The sequence below is a fragment of the Bidens hawaiensis genome, unplaced genomic scaffold, assembly GCF_021521415.1.
Source record: "Bidens hawaiensis isolate Kalapana, Puna unplaced genomic scaffold, B.hawaiensis_p1.1 tig00021701_1, whole genome shotgun sequence".
Lineage (NCBI taxonomy): Eukaryota > Viridiplantae > Streptophyta > Magnoliopsida > Asterales > Asteraceae > Bidens > Bidens hawaiensis.
The window spans coordinates 1-16,990 of NW_027493377.1; the positions used below are offsets into that span (position 1 = coordinate 1).

The following is a 16,990-nucleotide window of genomic DNA, read 5'->3' on the forward strand; positions in this document are numbered from 1 at the left end:
CCGAGAAGGAGAGAGCATTCAAGGCCCTCGAGGTTGAAGTCCAGGCGCGACTCGAGGCCCGCTCCAAGGCTGCCCAAGCTGTGAATGAACAGCTTCGGCTGGCTAAGGAGACTGCGCGAAACTCAACTGAGAGGGCTGCCAAGGCTGAAGCTGTTGCTGAGCCGCTTCGCGAAGAGAATGAGCAGCTTAAATGCAAATTAAAGGCTCTTCAGCATGCTCATGACGCCTTGGCAATGGAAGATGCCAAGAAGCTGCAGGAGATCCTTGACCAGAGGGGGGTGCTTGACCGCACTGAAAGGAAACTCAAAAGCGTCGAAGAGGCTGCCGCCAAGGAAGTTCAACTTGCCAACCTTGATAAAAGCGGAGCCGAACGTGCTTACAAAGAAAGTCAAGCTACCCTCCAATGGCTGCTTCGAGAAGCGTTGCCTCAGGTATCTTTATCTTTTTCTTTACGCTTTCCGCTCGTAATTAGAAAATGTTCTAACTTGTATTCTTTTGTAGATTGTGCGTCGGGTCCTTTCAGAGACCTCTTATGACGATGCGATGAGCGCAGCCCTCAACGCTTCTCATGAGGATGGGGAGAAGACTGGCTTCCTGCTTGGTCTTGGGTTTGCTGAGAGAGGCTTTCCGCCCTCCAACTTCCCTTTATTCAATGTTAATACTGAAGCTGCTTATGACCAAGCTGTGAACCAGTACGCTGCCTTCCCGCATCCAGTGGTGGAGAAGGTGAATGAAGCTGCTGCTGCTGATGATGGGCTAAACATCCTTAAGGCTTTCCTTGGGCAGCCGCTCTCTGACGGTGCTGGTCCAAGCGGAGGTGGCCCTGAAGCCTGATCCTGAAGATCCCTTCCCACTGCTAGGATAGACTTAGCTTTGTATAGATTTCTTTTAGGCGGGTAGTTACCCGGCCACTGTTGTAATATATCATTGAAATATACGATTGTTATTCCTTTCATTGGATTCTTTGCTTTATAAACTTATGACTTGCATACTTAGTTTAAAATAGCAATTTTCCAAGTGTTTAGAATAAGAACCTTTGAACGTGGTTGATAGTGGGTTAAAGTTTCGCTTCCTCCTTCGTGATTGTGCGGGTAGAACCGTCACTTGCACTTGGTAGGATGGCTAAACTTTAACTTTTATCTAACCTGCGTGTAGGTTTTTCTTACTTTTTGAGGATAAGTTAACCTTTGAACGTGGTTGATAATAGGTGTGAAGTTTTGCTTCCTCTTTCGTGATAGCGCGGGTAGAACCGTCACTTGCACTTGGTAGGATGGCAAAACTTTACCCATACCTGACCTGCGTGTAGGTTTTTCTTACCTTTTTAAGAATTTTGTTTTGAACCGTTCGACGCGCGGTTGTCGATAGGTTAGTGTTCATCTTCCTTTCATGATTCGTGCGGATAGACCGGCACTTTCATTTAATGGAATAATTGAACTTCTCCTTCAAATGATCTGCGTGAAGGTTTGCCACGTTATTGGGTTCGTGCGGGTAAGACCGCCTTCCCACGCAACGACTTCACGTAATGTGAATGCCGTCACCAGTGTTGGATAGTTTTAACCGTTCGACGCGCGGTTGTTGATAGGTTAGTGTTCATCTTCCTTTCATGATTCGTGCGGATAGACCGGCACTTTCATTTAATGGAATAATTGAACTCCTTCAACTGACCTGCGTGAAGGTTTGCCTGTTGAGGATAAGTTAACCTTTGAACGTGGCTGATAATAGGTGTGAAGTTTTGCTTCCTCTTTCGTGATTGTGCGGGTAGACCCGTCACTTGCACTTAGTAGGATGGCATAACTTTACCCATATCTGACCTGCGTATAGGTTTACCTTTTCCTCTTAAGAATTTTGAACTGTCCCACGCGCGGTTGTTGATAGGTTGGTGCAGTTCCCTCGAATGATTCATGCGGATAGACCAGCACTTTCATATGGTAACTTTTTTCCCCTTCAACTGACCTGCGTGAAGGTTTATCATGCTTTTTGGGTTCGTGCGGGTAGGACCGCCTTCCCATGCAATGACGTTTTTTGTAATTATGCGGTGAAAACCGGCATATTAGTGTGTACAAAAGTATAAATGTAAATCATCAGCTTCGACGTTTGAAAGAGAATCATTTCCATTAGAAGTGGCTCTTGGCCTTTTCTGTACAAATTGGAATTGATTACATGCAAACTGTGTAATTGAACTCCCTTCCATGTTGGGACAGGAGTGCCATCGAGCCGACACGCACCTGTTTCGGGATCTCGTTCTTTACGCAGCATGTAGTCTCCATATTGAAGCTGATTTTTTATTCATGTTTACCCCAGCCATGGTTCCACACGCACCTGCCTGCTTAGCTTTTATTTCGCCACGAGGTGTGCGAGCGTCCCATCTCTGACGAATGTTTCGACCATGTCTTTTACGTCTATGCATTCTTCAGTGTTGTGGCCTTTTGTTCTGTGATAGTCACAGTACTTGCTCCGATCAGCATCGTGACGATGTCGGATTACTGGAGGCTTTGGCCATGGGAGCTCTTCAGTAGCAAATATGTCAGTGACGCTTTTGGTAAGTGGCGTCCATCTGGAGTTCCGGTGCAGCTTTACATTATCCCTTTCACCCAATCGGTGCTGTAAGCCGGATGAGGTGTCAAAGTTTACCCTTGACTGAAAAATGCCTTGCTTCCGTTTTTTGTTCAATCGGGCGGTGAGGACGTTGTCCTCTCTCGTCCTCTGGGTGTAAAGGTTTGTGCTCTGCGGAAGGTCTCTACCCAGTTGCTTCTCCGTTTCCGCATAGCGTTTAGCTGCTGTCATGATGCCATCCCATGTGGATGGCATTCCATCTTTACCCGTTAGGGTGCGGATAAGCTCTGGGTCCTGCGCGCCCTGGATGAAGGCTGCGCGAACAAGATCCTCGCTGATATTGCCCAAACTTAACTTCTTTGAGTTGAAGCGAGTGATGAAGTTTGGCAGAGATTCATCTTCTTCCCGTATGCATTTGAGGATTGTCCATTGCTCCTCGGTATACTTTCGCTGCTGGCTGAAGTGTTGGCTAAACTTCTGCTGGAAGTCTGCCCAGTCGTAAATGTGGTTAACCGGTAAACGATCAAACCAAACCCTAGCAGCCCCCACCAGCGTCATTTGAAACATGTAACACCACGTGGGTTCCGTCCAGTTGCTGACGGTTGCCCCTGCTATGAACCTGTTCAAATGGTCGTCTGGGTCGGACATACCATCATAAGTGCCTATGTTGGGCATTTGTTTGGCACTTTTTGGGGCAATTGCTTCCGCAATGTCCCTTGCAAATTTGGACGTTCCCGCATTTGCAACGTTCGGTCTGTACGTTTTGGAGAAGTCTCGTGAACTTCCACCTGTGCTTTTTGGTTTGAAGGCTTGTCCAAAATGCCTTCTCGGTTGGGAGTCCGTTTCCTTACGCTTCCCTTTTGCCCTATGGCGAGGGTTCGCGTCGGAGTCGGATTCCTCCGAGTCATTGTCCAAGTATTCTTCGAATTCGTCGGCCTGTTGGACGGAACGCAAGCGTTCGTCCAACTCAGCTTGGAATTCCTTTTGTCGTGCCTCCGCCCATGCCTTAACTTCATCGAGAGTTTAGCGGGGGAGTCTTGTTCGTTTTTTAAACTGGGTATCGGTGAATCCCAGTGGGCGATTATTTACTGCACTTGCCCCAGCTTGGGTAACTGGGGTAGTGTTCGTAAAATTTACTTCACTTGCCCCGGCTTGGGTAACCGGGGTAGTGTTTGTAAAAACTGTGTTGCCGGTATTCCCTCCAGTAGCTGGGGTTGTGGTTACCGGAGTTTCTTTAACCATCTTTCTAGAAGTTTGAAAAAACTGGAGAAAAATGAAGTTCTAGCTTTATGCACGGATGGCGCCAATGAAGAAACACTAACCGGACCCCGGGCAGATTAATGGTAACCTGGGGGTTAGATAGATGTTTCCCACGAGGGGTTAGACCCTTGGAAGATGGTTCTTCTGATAACCTGCAAAACAGACACCGTGAGCTCGTCACTGAGAAGGGGGGGTTCCTCCTTGTGACCACCCTCCGGCGTGAGAATCAGACTAGATTGCTCTTTAAATATAAAAGTATATTAAGAGATTGCTAGAGCAGATATCAGGTATATATGATAAGATAAGATGATCATACCATTGGGGTATTTATAGCCGAAGGTAGGTTTCCAAGGGGTTTAGCCGGCCCAACACGCTACCAACTGTAACCTATGCACGTGCCCTGCCTGTGAGTGGTGGATAGGTAGCGGCTGACACAGAGCAGGCGTGTCGTGCACTCTTCCTCTTCTGCCAACTACAGGCTAGGCACGTGGTATGGCAGGAGTTGGTGGGTAGGCGGCGGCTATTGGTCACAGTGCTGTGGCGTGCTGTCTGCCATGCTGCTGTCAGTGAGCTGTCGCATTCTTGGTCAGATCTTTTGTCTGTACCTCGTCAGGTATCACACAAAAGATCCTCCATACGGACTGGCTCATTTAGGCGGGAGTTTTCCCCCTCCCGCCTTTGCTCATTCCTTCAGGTGACACTGGGGAGAGTTAAGTGCCTTGTGCGTGTAGCCATGCTGCGCGGGTGGCCTTCCCTAATGGCTTGTATCCGAGGCTGCGGGGACAGGCGGAGTCCTTCACCATTGGGAGGCATTTCCTGCGGGACCAGCTTGCGTACTGCGCGTAAGGACGTTACGTCTCTGAGCATGGTTGGTCCTGCGGATCCAGTTGGTCTCTGCGCAGACGTCCCTGTTTAAGGTGAGTCTTGCGGGTCCAACTGGGCTCTGCTGGGACCTACCTCTTCACCAGTTAAGTCTAGAAATCTTATATAAACACTACTTTACAAATTAATATCACTTATGGATATTATCAGTTAGTAAAAGGTTGCTATGAGACGGAATAACAGTCGATACTCACCTTCACCATTACACTAATTGTTTTGTTTGATTTGATTAATTTACACTAAAAATTATTAATGAAGACTAAGATATATGCTTCCGTTTTCTTTCTCTTAAGGGTTATTTTTGTCCCTTTTTCCTTGTCATGAATTAATCACAACTTTTATATATTCTTATTGGCATTGGCAAATATTTAGGTAAATCTAAATTTTCAAATTGTCACTATACTTACGGCATACACACACACAAATTTATGTAATATATATTTAATTTTTTAAAATTATATTTAGACAGAATTACAAATTTTGTCCTTTAAAAAAAGTCAAATTACGGCTCGTGTCCTTTTTTTAGTTTCCTTGCAGACGGTGTACTTTAAACTTTTTTTTCTACACGTTATGTCCTTTACGCTAACTGGGTTAGAAAAACTCAGTTAAATGCTCTCACGTGAGGCCCATGTGAGGGCATTTTTGTCTTTTCGTCTACCCTGCAACTTCTTCTTCTTCTTCTTCCTCTTTTCTTCTTCATTTTCGTCACAGCTCTGCCACAGGGCCGTCTTTGAGGCATGACAGGGTAGTCGACGGCCACAGGCCCGACACCCGCTAGGCCCGAAATTTTTTTTTTTCAAAAAAAAGTTATATGTATTTTTATTAAAAACATGTGTATAATCAATGTTTCAACACAATTACATAACCACTAGCTTGGTCTAATGGTAAAAATGTATGACATCTAACCAAAAGGTTGTGGTTCTAGTTTTATTTGAGACAATATTAAGCTTATTTTTATACAAAAGTTTTTTACACAACTTAAATCACAATAAAAAAAACTCAGTTATAATTAAATTGTTTAAACCCAACAAAATGTTTCTTTTACTTAAGGCCCAAAAAAAATTCGCCTTTGGCCTAACAATTTTTTCGTCTTTTCAGAGCCGGCCCTCCTCTGCCACCAACCACTACCACCACCTTGATCTCCACCATTGTCACCCACCCCTGCTACCAGCTGCCACCACCGCACCTCCACACAAGACCAACAACTACATCTCCACCACCTGGAACCACTACCACCACCTTGACCTCCACCACTGTCACCCACCTCTGCTACCAGCCGCCACCGCCGCACCTCCACACAAGACCAACAACTACATCTCCGCCACCTGGAACCCTAATTTTTCATCGAAGCTCATGATTTTGATGAATGCCTCAAAGATTAGCAATCTTCAATTTTCCATTCATCGAAGCTCATGATTTTTGATGAATGCCTCAAAGCTCAATGTCAAATAATCTCCAATTGATGAATGCCTCAAAGATTAGCAGCTGAAAATCGAGGTTCGTTTTGTGTTTGGAGGATTTCTGTTTATACATCCAAAAATTAGAAAAATCAAGATTAGATCTGAAAACCCTGGATCTATGTTGCGGCTGTTGAGATGGTGTAATCGAGTGTACAAATTATGTTAGAAATCGGTGTTGGAAACACATCTATTTGCTCGACTGAATCAGCTGACCACCACCAGTTCAGTCATCGATCTCCTTGTCGGAAAATCGGCTGTGGTGGTGATGATGATGTAAATGACGTGGAGGGGATCACGGCGGGCCAGGTTGCATGTGCTGGGTATATGGTGGAGGCGTGGTGGTTGATTTGGTGTGGTGGTGGCGATTAATATGGTCTCCGGTGGCCGTTAGTGGTGTGGTGGTGGTTTAAACAGAGAGAGAGAGAGGGGGGGGGGGGGGGAGAAAGAGAGAGTCATACGAAAAGACAAAAATGCCCTCACATGGGCCTCACGTGAGGGCATTTAATTGAGTTTTTCTAACCCAGTTAGCGTAAAGGACATAACGTGTAGGAAAAAAAGTTTAAAGTACACCGCTTGCAAGGAAACTAAAAAAAGGATTCGAACCGTAATTTGACTTTTTTTAAAGAACAAAATTTGTAATTCTGTCTAATATTTATTAAACTCTTCTAAGATGAGACTCATGATCTAGCATGGTGTTAAAGGTGTATGTATATATGAAGCAGTCAACAACATATTTTGTCGGCGATCAAAACTTTCTTGTGGGCTTTTTGTGTCATGTTTTAATGTCGGTGCCATTGGTTGCATTATATTTGAGTAAATATAATATTTTAGTTAGAACAAAATAGCAAATGACACGGGTGAGAAGTCACTTCTATAGTTCTAGCGTGTTAAATCATCTATAAATGAACTAATCACATTTCAAACTAACTAAATTTCCAGCTAGGGATGATAAAATAGTTGGTACCGGTATTTTACCTTCTATTGCATCAAGCATTGTCTGTAGTGTGCCCACTTTTTGTGATTTTCCAACATAATTTATGAAGTAAATAAATGTAAAAGTTGAAAGAAAAAAACTGAAGACAATACGTTGAAAAGCGCATAATAGTAGAGAACTAGAGAAGTGAAAGGAGGGTTGGGGGCTAGGGTACCTGGGCGAGTGGGTTCTAGACTTGAGTTTGGGCTCAAGTAATAATACATATCGATTAGAAATCATAAAAATTAAGACGTGACTGATGAAATAGTTGTCAAATTGTGTTTGTGAATGCTCGTAAAGATTCAACAACAATCAAATATGCAAATCCACAAGTATTACTAATGGATGGTATACGCCACTATAAAGTATATTGGTAAAAGCATGACGATAATATGTCGAAAGAACGTGTATGTGTGACGTTGGAAGAGTTTTCAGTAATCCCATTTTAATACCCGAAGGTAATTCTTAAGTAATACATATTGGAAAACCAATAGAGGCGCATTTCCCATGACCTGATATTCGAGGAACCATCACCAACAGATTATCGTTGGTACCCGCCTCCTTTACTGATGGATCTCCTTAGATAAAAAGTGATTTGTTTTCTAGTGTTTCCTTATAAAATTTGAGTGACCTAAGAACCTATATATTTATGGGATGAATTCCCGTCATGTGTTAAATTTGAATGAGTCGAGAACCCATTAATTTCACGATATTATTGTATTTTAATTTTTATTTTTAGTTCCATATCAAAATATATTACTTAAAAATCAAATACTTAAATTGGCATCTTACAGTCACAGTTCATATTATTTAGACATCTTTATTAAATACTTAAATAGGCATCTTACAGTCACACTTATTTTTGCTAATTAAGTGTTTAGATGGGTTGAGGATGAACTTTGAACTTTGGGCTTGTTGATGGGCTATTGGCTAGTTTAAAAGTTTTGCGGGTTCGTGATGGATGCTATCGTCGCTGGCTATTGACCCGTTGGAGTGTTGTTGATCCGTTTACTCTCATAACCACATGTGGGTTGTAAAGCTTATGGATAGTCCTACTGATGAATGAGATGAAGAGCTCATTTGAGATCTCATTCGCTCTCTCTTTTTCTCTCACTTATTCATATTATCCCAATTAGGGTTTTCTGTTATTCTCTGTAAATTTGAAAGTTGTGTTGAGAGATTTGTTTCAGACGATTGAGATGGTGATACATGTTTTGTATTGTATTTCATTGAATCGAAGTTTGATGGTTTTACTCAAGATCTAGTTAAATAAAATCATATTATGATCAGTTTGTGATAAGTTGAATCTTGACCATCATAGCCGGTGTAATTTACTCCTATGTCTGCCATAATTTCTATACTATTTCTAATGTAACACTACCAAAAGAATCATGTGTGTAATGTACTCCTATTTCATGTAATAATTTATATAGATTATAAAATATGATTAAAACAAAACATGAACATGTTTTTAACTATTATATTGTAACTTTCATGTAAAGTTTAATTGTGCATTTGTTTTATTCTTATTTCCTCATTTGTGTATGAGAAGTTTGGAATATAAAATGTCTAGCAAGCATGTGCACTTAATAATTGATCATGACACTCCACGTGAACCACTTTCTTCTTATTCCTTCTTTACTTGTTATTCTTAGTATTTTTATATTCAATTATTCTCATAATCTCATTCCAAGATGCATAAATAATTGAGTGTGAAACTTATACTACTTGTTAGTTACTATTTTCATGAATATAATCAAATGTTTAAATAAAAATCGGTATTTACTTATAGACCAAATAAATATTCACCATATACATGGATACAAATTAAAAGTTGTGGATCATAAAAAACCCAAGACTGTTGTGACTTTTTGGTACTGGAACTTCAATATCATGATCGAGTCTCAAAGAGCACAACACTGACAGGGTCGACGGTCAATTGGGTTGTATTGATGTTTTTATTTCTAAAAATGAACATCAATTTCAAAATCATCCACATCATTTTATGTCATTGATATTGTTTTTTAGTTAAGCCACTATAACTAGGAATACATCACCATCACCGCCTACATCACCATCACCGCCCACACCACATCGTTAGATCCTTTACACCCCACACTACTACCCATACACTTGCGCGTACACAAACACTTGATTTTCAAAAAGTAATCCAAAAGTTTACTCGTTTCAATGTAAATCGCTAGATTAAAAATAATTTTAAACAATACAGCCGCAAAATATCAAAAAATTTATTAAAACCAGTATTTAAAAAAAAAACCACAAGTTCAATATTCTAGCAAACCTTCAAAAATTATCATGGTTAAAATGCCGGTTTAATACACGAAACCCGATATAACCGATTCAACCAGCCGGTGCAAACAAACTATCATAACTATACACATCTAGACAAACATCCACTTCACATAGCTAGCTAATACACACAACTGGACCCCACCTTCATCTTCTACATTAAATACCTCCACCTCAAAATCTTCCCGTACACACCACCGATCCAATCCAATCCAATCCAATCCAATCCAATCCAATGGCTCGAGTAGATCTGGACGGAAACGTTATAACGCCGTTAAAAATATGCATGATCGGCGCCGGTGGATTCATCGGCTCGCATTTGTGCGAGAAGTTAATGTCCGAGACGCCGCACACGGTGTTAGCCGTTGATGTTTATAATGATAAGATTAAGCACTTGCTTGAACCGGACTCGGCTCCTTGGACCGGACGGATTCAGTTTCACAGGATTAATATTAAGAATGATTCGCGGTTTGAAGGTCTCATTAAGTGCTCCGATCTGGTACTGCACTTATTATTATTATTATTATTAATATCATTATTATTATTTGTTATAGGATTACAGTTACTGTAATTTGTTCGTTATTAAGTTTGTTAATTATTATTCTTCTTCTTCTTCTTCTTCTTATTATTATTATTATTATTATAGGATTACAGTAATACACTAATTCGTTCGTTATTAAGTTTGTTAGTATCTGAAGAGAATTATTATTATTATTATTATTATTATTATTATTATTATTACTACTACTACTTACCGAGTAATTACTAGAAGGTATTATTATTGTTATTACTACTACTACTACTACTACTTACCAAGTAATTACTAGAAAGTTTATTATTATTATTATTAATTATTATTACTACTACTAGTTACTGAGTAATCACTACAAGGTATTATTCTTATTATTACTACTACTACTACTACTACTTGTCAAGTAATCACTACAAAGTATTAACTTTGACTGGTTACTCGGATTCGATTAAAGGCGGTTAACCTTTGCTTTGCCACAATTAGGTCTAGTTGGTTAACTCGAGCTGAATTTGACCAAAAATAAAAGATAATATTTTATTTCTATAATATTAGAAAAATGGACTTTAAAAATAAAACATAATTTTTATTTTTATAATATTGTAAAATGACAATCATTTTTATAATTAATAATTTCAGTTTTTAGATTACTTTAAGATGCATCTTTTTTATTTAAATTTATATTCATGTGTTTTGTTATTAATATTAGTAGACTTATCACTTATGATACTTTAGCATATATATAATTTCCCGAAAATGAATTTCTTTATAATTTACCACGTCCGAGTTCTCGCAACTCCCCAGTCGACCGACCTGGGAGCGTCTAGCGACTTCTTCAACCATGAATACTATTATTATTATTATTTGTTATAGGAGAATTATATATTGTTAGTTTGTTCTATTATACGATCACAGGGTGCGATAGTTGATATTGTATTAACTATTAAACATATGCTACTATGATTAAAACTTTGGTGAATAGCGTGATATTGTGTCGATGAATGCAGATTGGTTTGGAATGATTGTCAAATTTTTGTATCTAGCGGCTATTTGCAATCACTCCAAGCTGGTTTGCATTTGTTGAAACAAAATCACACAATTCATGTAAGTTTTAATCATTATTAGCATTTGTTTGATACAACGTCAACAATCTTACACTGTAGTCATATAACATATGAAGTAGCAATACATAATTCTTAAGATATTAACAGACTTAAGCACGTGACCAACTAATAGCACATCACTATTCACATTCAGATTGCAGGTGCCTAAAATAACAAAAAAATACGTAAATTAAAACAACAAATCTGGTATGAATAATGAAAGAATTACCAGATCAGAGCACTTAATGAGTCCTTCATATCATGTAATTCACTGAGTTTAAATCAGTATTACACTGTAATCCTATAACAGATGAAGTGATAACACAAAATTCATAACATATTAACAAACTTAAGCATAAAAATGACTGATAAAAGTTTTATCAGTCAGTTACATGCTTAAGTCCGTTAAGATGTTGACAATTTTGTTTTGTTACTCCGTTCTGTTATAGGATTACAATGAAAGATAGTCGATGATGTAATTCGTTCATCATTCCTTCCAGATTTGCTGTTTTAGTTTACGTATTTTGTTAATTCATTCTTCTGCCATCCGAACATGAATAGTGATGCTTTATTAGTTAGTAGCATCGATGCTTAAGTTTGTTAATACATTGAGAATTTTGTGTTGTTGCATCATCTGATATAGGATAACATTGTAAGATAGTCGATGTTGTATCGAACAAATGTTAAAAAATATATAAATTTAATTGATTTCGTGATTATGTTTCCATGAATGGAGATCTATTTGGAGTGACTGACTAATTTTTGTTTGTGTTTGTATTTAGACTATTAATCTGGCGGCTATTTGCACTCCAGCGGATTACAATACACGTCCTCTTGATACGATTTACAGCAATTTTATTGATGCACTTCCTGTGGTAAGTATTGCATCTTGTTTACATTGCTTTGAGTTGACACTCTTGATTGTCAGTATAGTTTTGTTGACGCCAAATTGTGTTCTGACTGCTGATTTATCTCACCTTCAACTATAGGTTAAGTACTGCTCTGAGAATAACAAGAGGCTCATTCACTTCTCTACTTGCGAAGTATACGGGAAAACAATCGGTAGCTTTCTACCCAAAGATAGCCCCTTACGTCAGGTATGGTTCAGATCGTAAGTTAGTTGTCCATTTGACACAGTGAAATGTGCTGTGATTATATTTTGATTGATGATGCATTGTTTATTTTATTTTACTGTTTATATTACTAACCTATATAAGTTAATCATGCTGTTTTTCATATTACTAATCTATATGTTTATTGGATCACAAAGTCTGATATGTGATTTGGTAACTAAAATTATTAATTATTAAACTTAACTTGCTAAAGGTTGAATAAGATTCTTGATTAGTGAGAGCTGCATTTGACATTTTGCTGATGATTAAATTTAGAACTTGCTATGAAAAGTAGCGCGATTGTCTATTTGTGCTGATTAGATTGCACCTTGTTGTATTTGGCATTTTTGTATATAAATAACAAAACACTTTAATCCACAGGATCCTGCTTACTACATTCTGAAAGAAGACACTTCTCCATGCATCTTTGGCTCCGTTGAGAAGCAGAGATGGTCATACGCATGTGCTAAACAGTTGATCGAGAGGCTAATCTACGGTAAGCAAATTCAAGCCACATTATGTTGAATTTATATAACCAAATTCTAGATATCATATGCCCGCTCACTTTCTTTTTGTTGTTCCACAACAGCTGAGGGTGCAGAGAACGGTCTTGAGTTCACCATAGTAAGACCTTTCAATTGGATTGGTCCGAGGATGGACTTTATTCCCGGGATTGATGGTCCCAGTGAAGGGGTTCCAAGAGTTCTCGCCTGCTTTAGCAATGTTAGTTTATATAATATGATAATATCTTTCACTTTAAATTTCCCAAAAGTATAATTTACTTACTAATAGTATTTGCTTCTTTTTTTTTTCACTCAGAACCTCCTGAGACGGGAGCCATTGAAGCTAGTGGACGGCGGTGAATCACAAAGAACCTTCATTTACATCAAGGATGCTATCGAAGCTGTTCTTTTGATGATTGTATGTTTAATACATGTTTTTTCTTTATATGTAAAATATTGTTTTTTTGGCAACTGATTGTAAATTTGTAACTGTTTTATCTGATCAGGAAAACCCAGCCCGAGCTAGTGGTCATATCTTTAATGTAGGCAACCCGAACAATGAAGTTACAGTGAGACAACTTGCTGAAATGATGACCGAGGTGTACTCGAAAGTAAGTGGAGAAGCTGCAATAGAGAGTCCCACCGTTGATGTGAGCTCCAAAGAGTTTTATGGAGAAGGTTACGATGACAGTGATAAGCGAATCCCGGATATGACCATCATAAATAAACAATTAGGTACTGTTATGCTTTTCTAACATCTGCAAAGACTAGAGTATAAATATGACATAGGCTTTGTAAACGTATCGAATGAACACGGATATGGACACGTAAATGAATGGCGTTTTCGTGTGTGTGTTCGTTCGCTAATAATATAAACGAACAGTTTGTGAACTTAAATGGACGAAAACGAACAGTTTGTGAATTTAAACGGACATAAACGAACGGAAATAATTGAACATAAATAAACAAATATAAACCAATATAATTGAGCACACACCAATTAAGAATAAATGTTTACATCAATCTTTGGGCCTAAAAACTAAGAAAACTAGACTAAATTGTATCGTGTGATATTTTAATTTCATAAAACTATACTAAATTGTAAAGGTATATGTACCGAATGTATACGTAAAAAATTTAAACTTTAAACGTCCTAAAAAGTTTAAATGTATATGTAAAGGTACTTATATGTACCGAATGAACACGTACAGAGCATATTTGTGTTTGTTCGTGAATCTTTTACCAATACGAACAATTGAACACAGACAAGTAAATGATTAGGGATTTCGTGTTTGTGTTCGTTCGTTAATAATATAAATGAACGGAAATAACTGAACATAAACGAACGAATATAAACCAACATAACTGAGCAAACACCAATTAAAAGTAAATGTTTACATCAATCTGTTGGGCCTAAAAATTAAAAAAAAAACTAGACTAAATTGTATCGTGTGATACTTTATTTTCATATAACTATACTAAATTGTAATGGTTCTAAAAATATTTAAATGTATATGTAAAGGTACTTAAATGCACCGAATGAACACGGACAGAGCATATTTCTGTCTGTTCGTTAAACTTTTACCAAAACGAACAATTGAACACGGACAATTAAATTATTAGGGATTTCGTGTTTGTGTTCGTTCGTTAATAATATAAACGAACAGAAATAACTGAACATAAACGAACATAATTGAGCAAACACCAATAAAAGTAAATGTTTACATCAATCTGTCGGGCCTAAAAATTTAAAAAAACTAGACTAAATTGTAACGTGTGATATTTTAATTTTATATGACTATACTAAATTGTAGTGGTCCTAAAAAATTTAAATGAATATGTAAAGGTACTTACAAGCTAAAACAAATGTAAACAAAAACGAATTTAAATGAACGAACATAAACAAACGTTTATTGACATAAATGAACAAACGAATGTTCATTATTGTTCGTTTATTACGTAAATGAACTTACCGCTGAACTATTTACCGAACGTTCAGTTCATTTACAAGCTTGATATGAAGTTATGTGAAGTTATAATGATAATATCTGCAAATATTGGAACATTAATATAAAGTTATACTCATATGAAGTTATTTTGTATTAACAACAGGTTGGAATCCAAAAACATCACTTTGGGACTTACTGGAATCGACACTTACATACCAACACAGGACATACGCCGAAGCTATCAAGCAAGCAATCGCAAAACCATCAGCAAATTAAAAGTACACAGTAAGGATGCTGGTTTTCGTGTAGACGATGTTATTCTTTTTCAAAGATCTTAATGTTGGAATGATGCCATATATCGACGATGATACCCGTTTTTTATGTCAAGAGTAGTTGCTAATACTTCTAACGTCTAGTAGGAACGAACTCCGCTTGTGTAACATAATAATCCGGTTCTTTTGATTTGTGTGTGTTTCGAGTCTGAGTGTGTTGTATTCTTTTGATTTTTTTTTGTTTAGACTTTGTGTTATTATAATTTATTATTTATTTATTTGATCTTGGTCTGGATGTTACAGACTTACACCCATTTGTTTAAATCGTTTGTGTCGATACAAGTAAGTCGGTTTGAAATCTGAACGGTTCGTTTTTCGCGGTTTGGTGTTTTCAATAGTTTTGTTTGGAACTTCAAATCAATAGCTTAACTTTATCATTATACATATATTAATAAAAGAAATGCTTGTGAAAAAAAATTGGTTCAAACCGTCAACTTAAAAACGTTAAAATCAGTTAAACGGACCGGTGGGTTGGCTGGGTCCGGTTTGTCATTTCCAAAAACCTTAGCGGTTCAGTTTGGAATTTGTAATTCGGTTGGGATTAATCTTTATTATTTATAATTTTTTTTAAAAACACGTTCTTTTAAATTTTTAATACAAAATAATAATTCTGAAGTAAAAAATTTGGTTTAAATCGTTAAAACTGTAAATTCAGTATGATGGACTTGCAGCCCACCGAATTCATCTGCTACTGTTTGTTGTTCCGAAAAACATTGGTTATGCGATTCAATCTAAAGTTTTTATAAAAAAAAGTATCTTTACTTGCGCTTTTAACTTGCTGATAGCTTTCTGATTGTGAACCACATTGTGTAGTGTTATTTTGGTCCAACGGGATCTCCATATCATCTTCGAACGATGGTAACAACTTGGAAGTTTTCTTTTCGTAACACCCACCCACAATTTATTGTAAAATAAAAGAACTAAATACTAATTAATCAATCGCTTAACTAAGTGTAACTAACACATTAACTATGTACCTTTTAAGTCTTTAACAATATAAGTAATCTTCCTCTCCAATAAACTTGATACTTGAAATAAAAATAATTACTAATATGTATAAAATATTTTATTTAGTTTTAGTATTCTTATATGGTTGTCAACTATCATATGTACAAAATTAAATTCAATATTGTGTGTATGGCCCATCAAACATTGTCACGTGTTATGTGATGTTGTGAACCGGGGGGGGGGGGGGGGTTGATGAACTAAGTCGGTTTTTATGCACTTGCTATAACAAACGAATGGGTGACCCATGGGAACTTGATCAGTTTCGGTGTATTCACCATTGCAAATGAAATTGAAAACTAATGTTTCGGCGCACTCATCGTGCCCGTGTAAAATTTCAAAGTAATCCCATACCGGTGTCATACCCGACCCTATACTCGTCCCAATGTTTCAGGTTTCGTGTATTCTAATCAAGTTCGCGTTTCATAGCATCCCACCTACTCCACATTAATTTTGAAGAAAAAAAAAAGTAAATAGTAAATTTTAAGCAAGTTTTATATGTGTTATAGTTAAGATGTTCTAGACTTCCGGTTAGGATCTAAGATTACTCTTAATCCCAACACAACCTGACTATAGCCTCATGAGGATAATTTTAGGTCCCGTAACTATAATTTTTTTGAACATTTAATCAATATTAAAACTTGATTGTTTTTTACACTTAGAAAAAAATGTGAGTGACTGAAAAACATTTGGTTACTATTAGGTAAAATATACATTTTGTAAGATATATATGCTCATAAAATTATTATAAAAAACTATAAGCATATACAGTTTATTTTATTATGCTAACAAATCCGTTAAAAAAAAGATAATAATGACGATAAAGAGGACATCCCACAGCTGGATGATCTAGATGCAATAATGATCCTCAAAATCTCATTTAATTTAATAAAAACTTAATAAAAATTAAACAAAAATGCACAACTACATAGTGCATAAAGTTTCCTTATGAGTAGATTTTATGTTCGATTTATTCAAGTGTATGTCACTTTTTTTTAAAAATGTTTTTCACGAGTCTA

The 16,990-nt window shown here is 37.3% G+C and overlaps 1 protein-coding gene across 1 annotated transcript; it reads left to right on the forward strand.

Annotated features, from left to right (window-relative positions):
* The first annotated feature begins 9,539 nt into the window (after nucleotides 1-9,539).
* LOC143564056 (UDP-D-apiose/UDP-D-xylose synthase 2-like) lies at nucleotides 9,540-15,138 on the forward strand. The gene is made up of 8 exons (XM_077051447.1): nucleotides 9,540-9,937; nucleotides 11,853-11,945; nucleotides 12,060-12,167; nucleotides 12,564-12,678; nucleotides 12,772-12,905; nucleotides 13,002-13,103; nucleotides 13,192-13,420; nucleotides 14,798-15,138. The coding sequence occupies exons 1-8, from the start codon at nucleotides 9,674-9,676 to the stop codon at nucleotides 14,908-14,910; spliced, it is 1,158 nt and encodes a 385-aa protein (XP_076907562.1). The 5' UTR covers nucleotides 9,540-9,673; the 3' UTR covers nucleotides 14,911-15,138.
* Nucleotides 15,139-16,990: the final 1,852 nt, after the last annotated feature.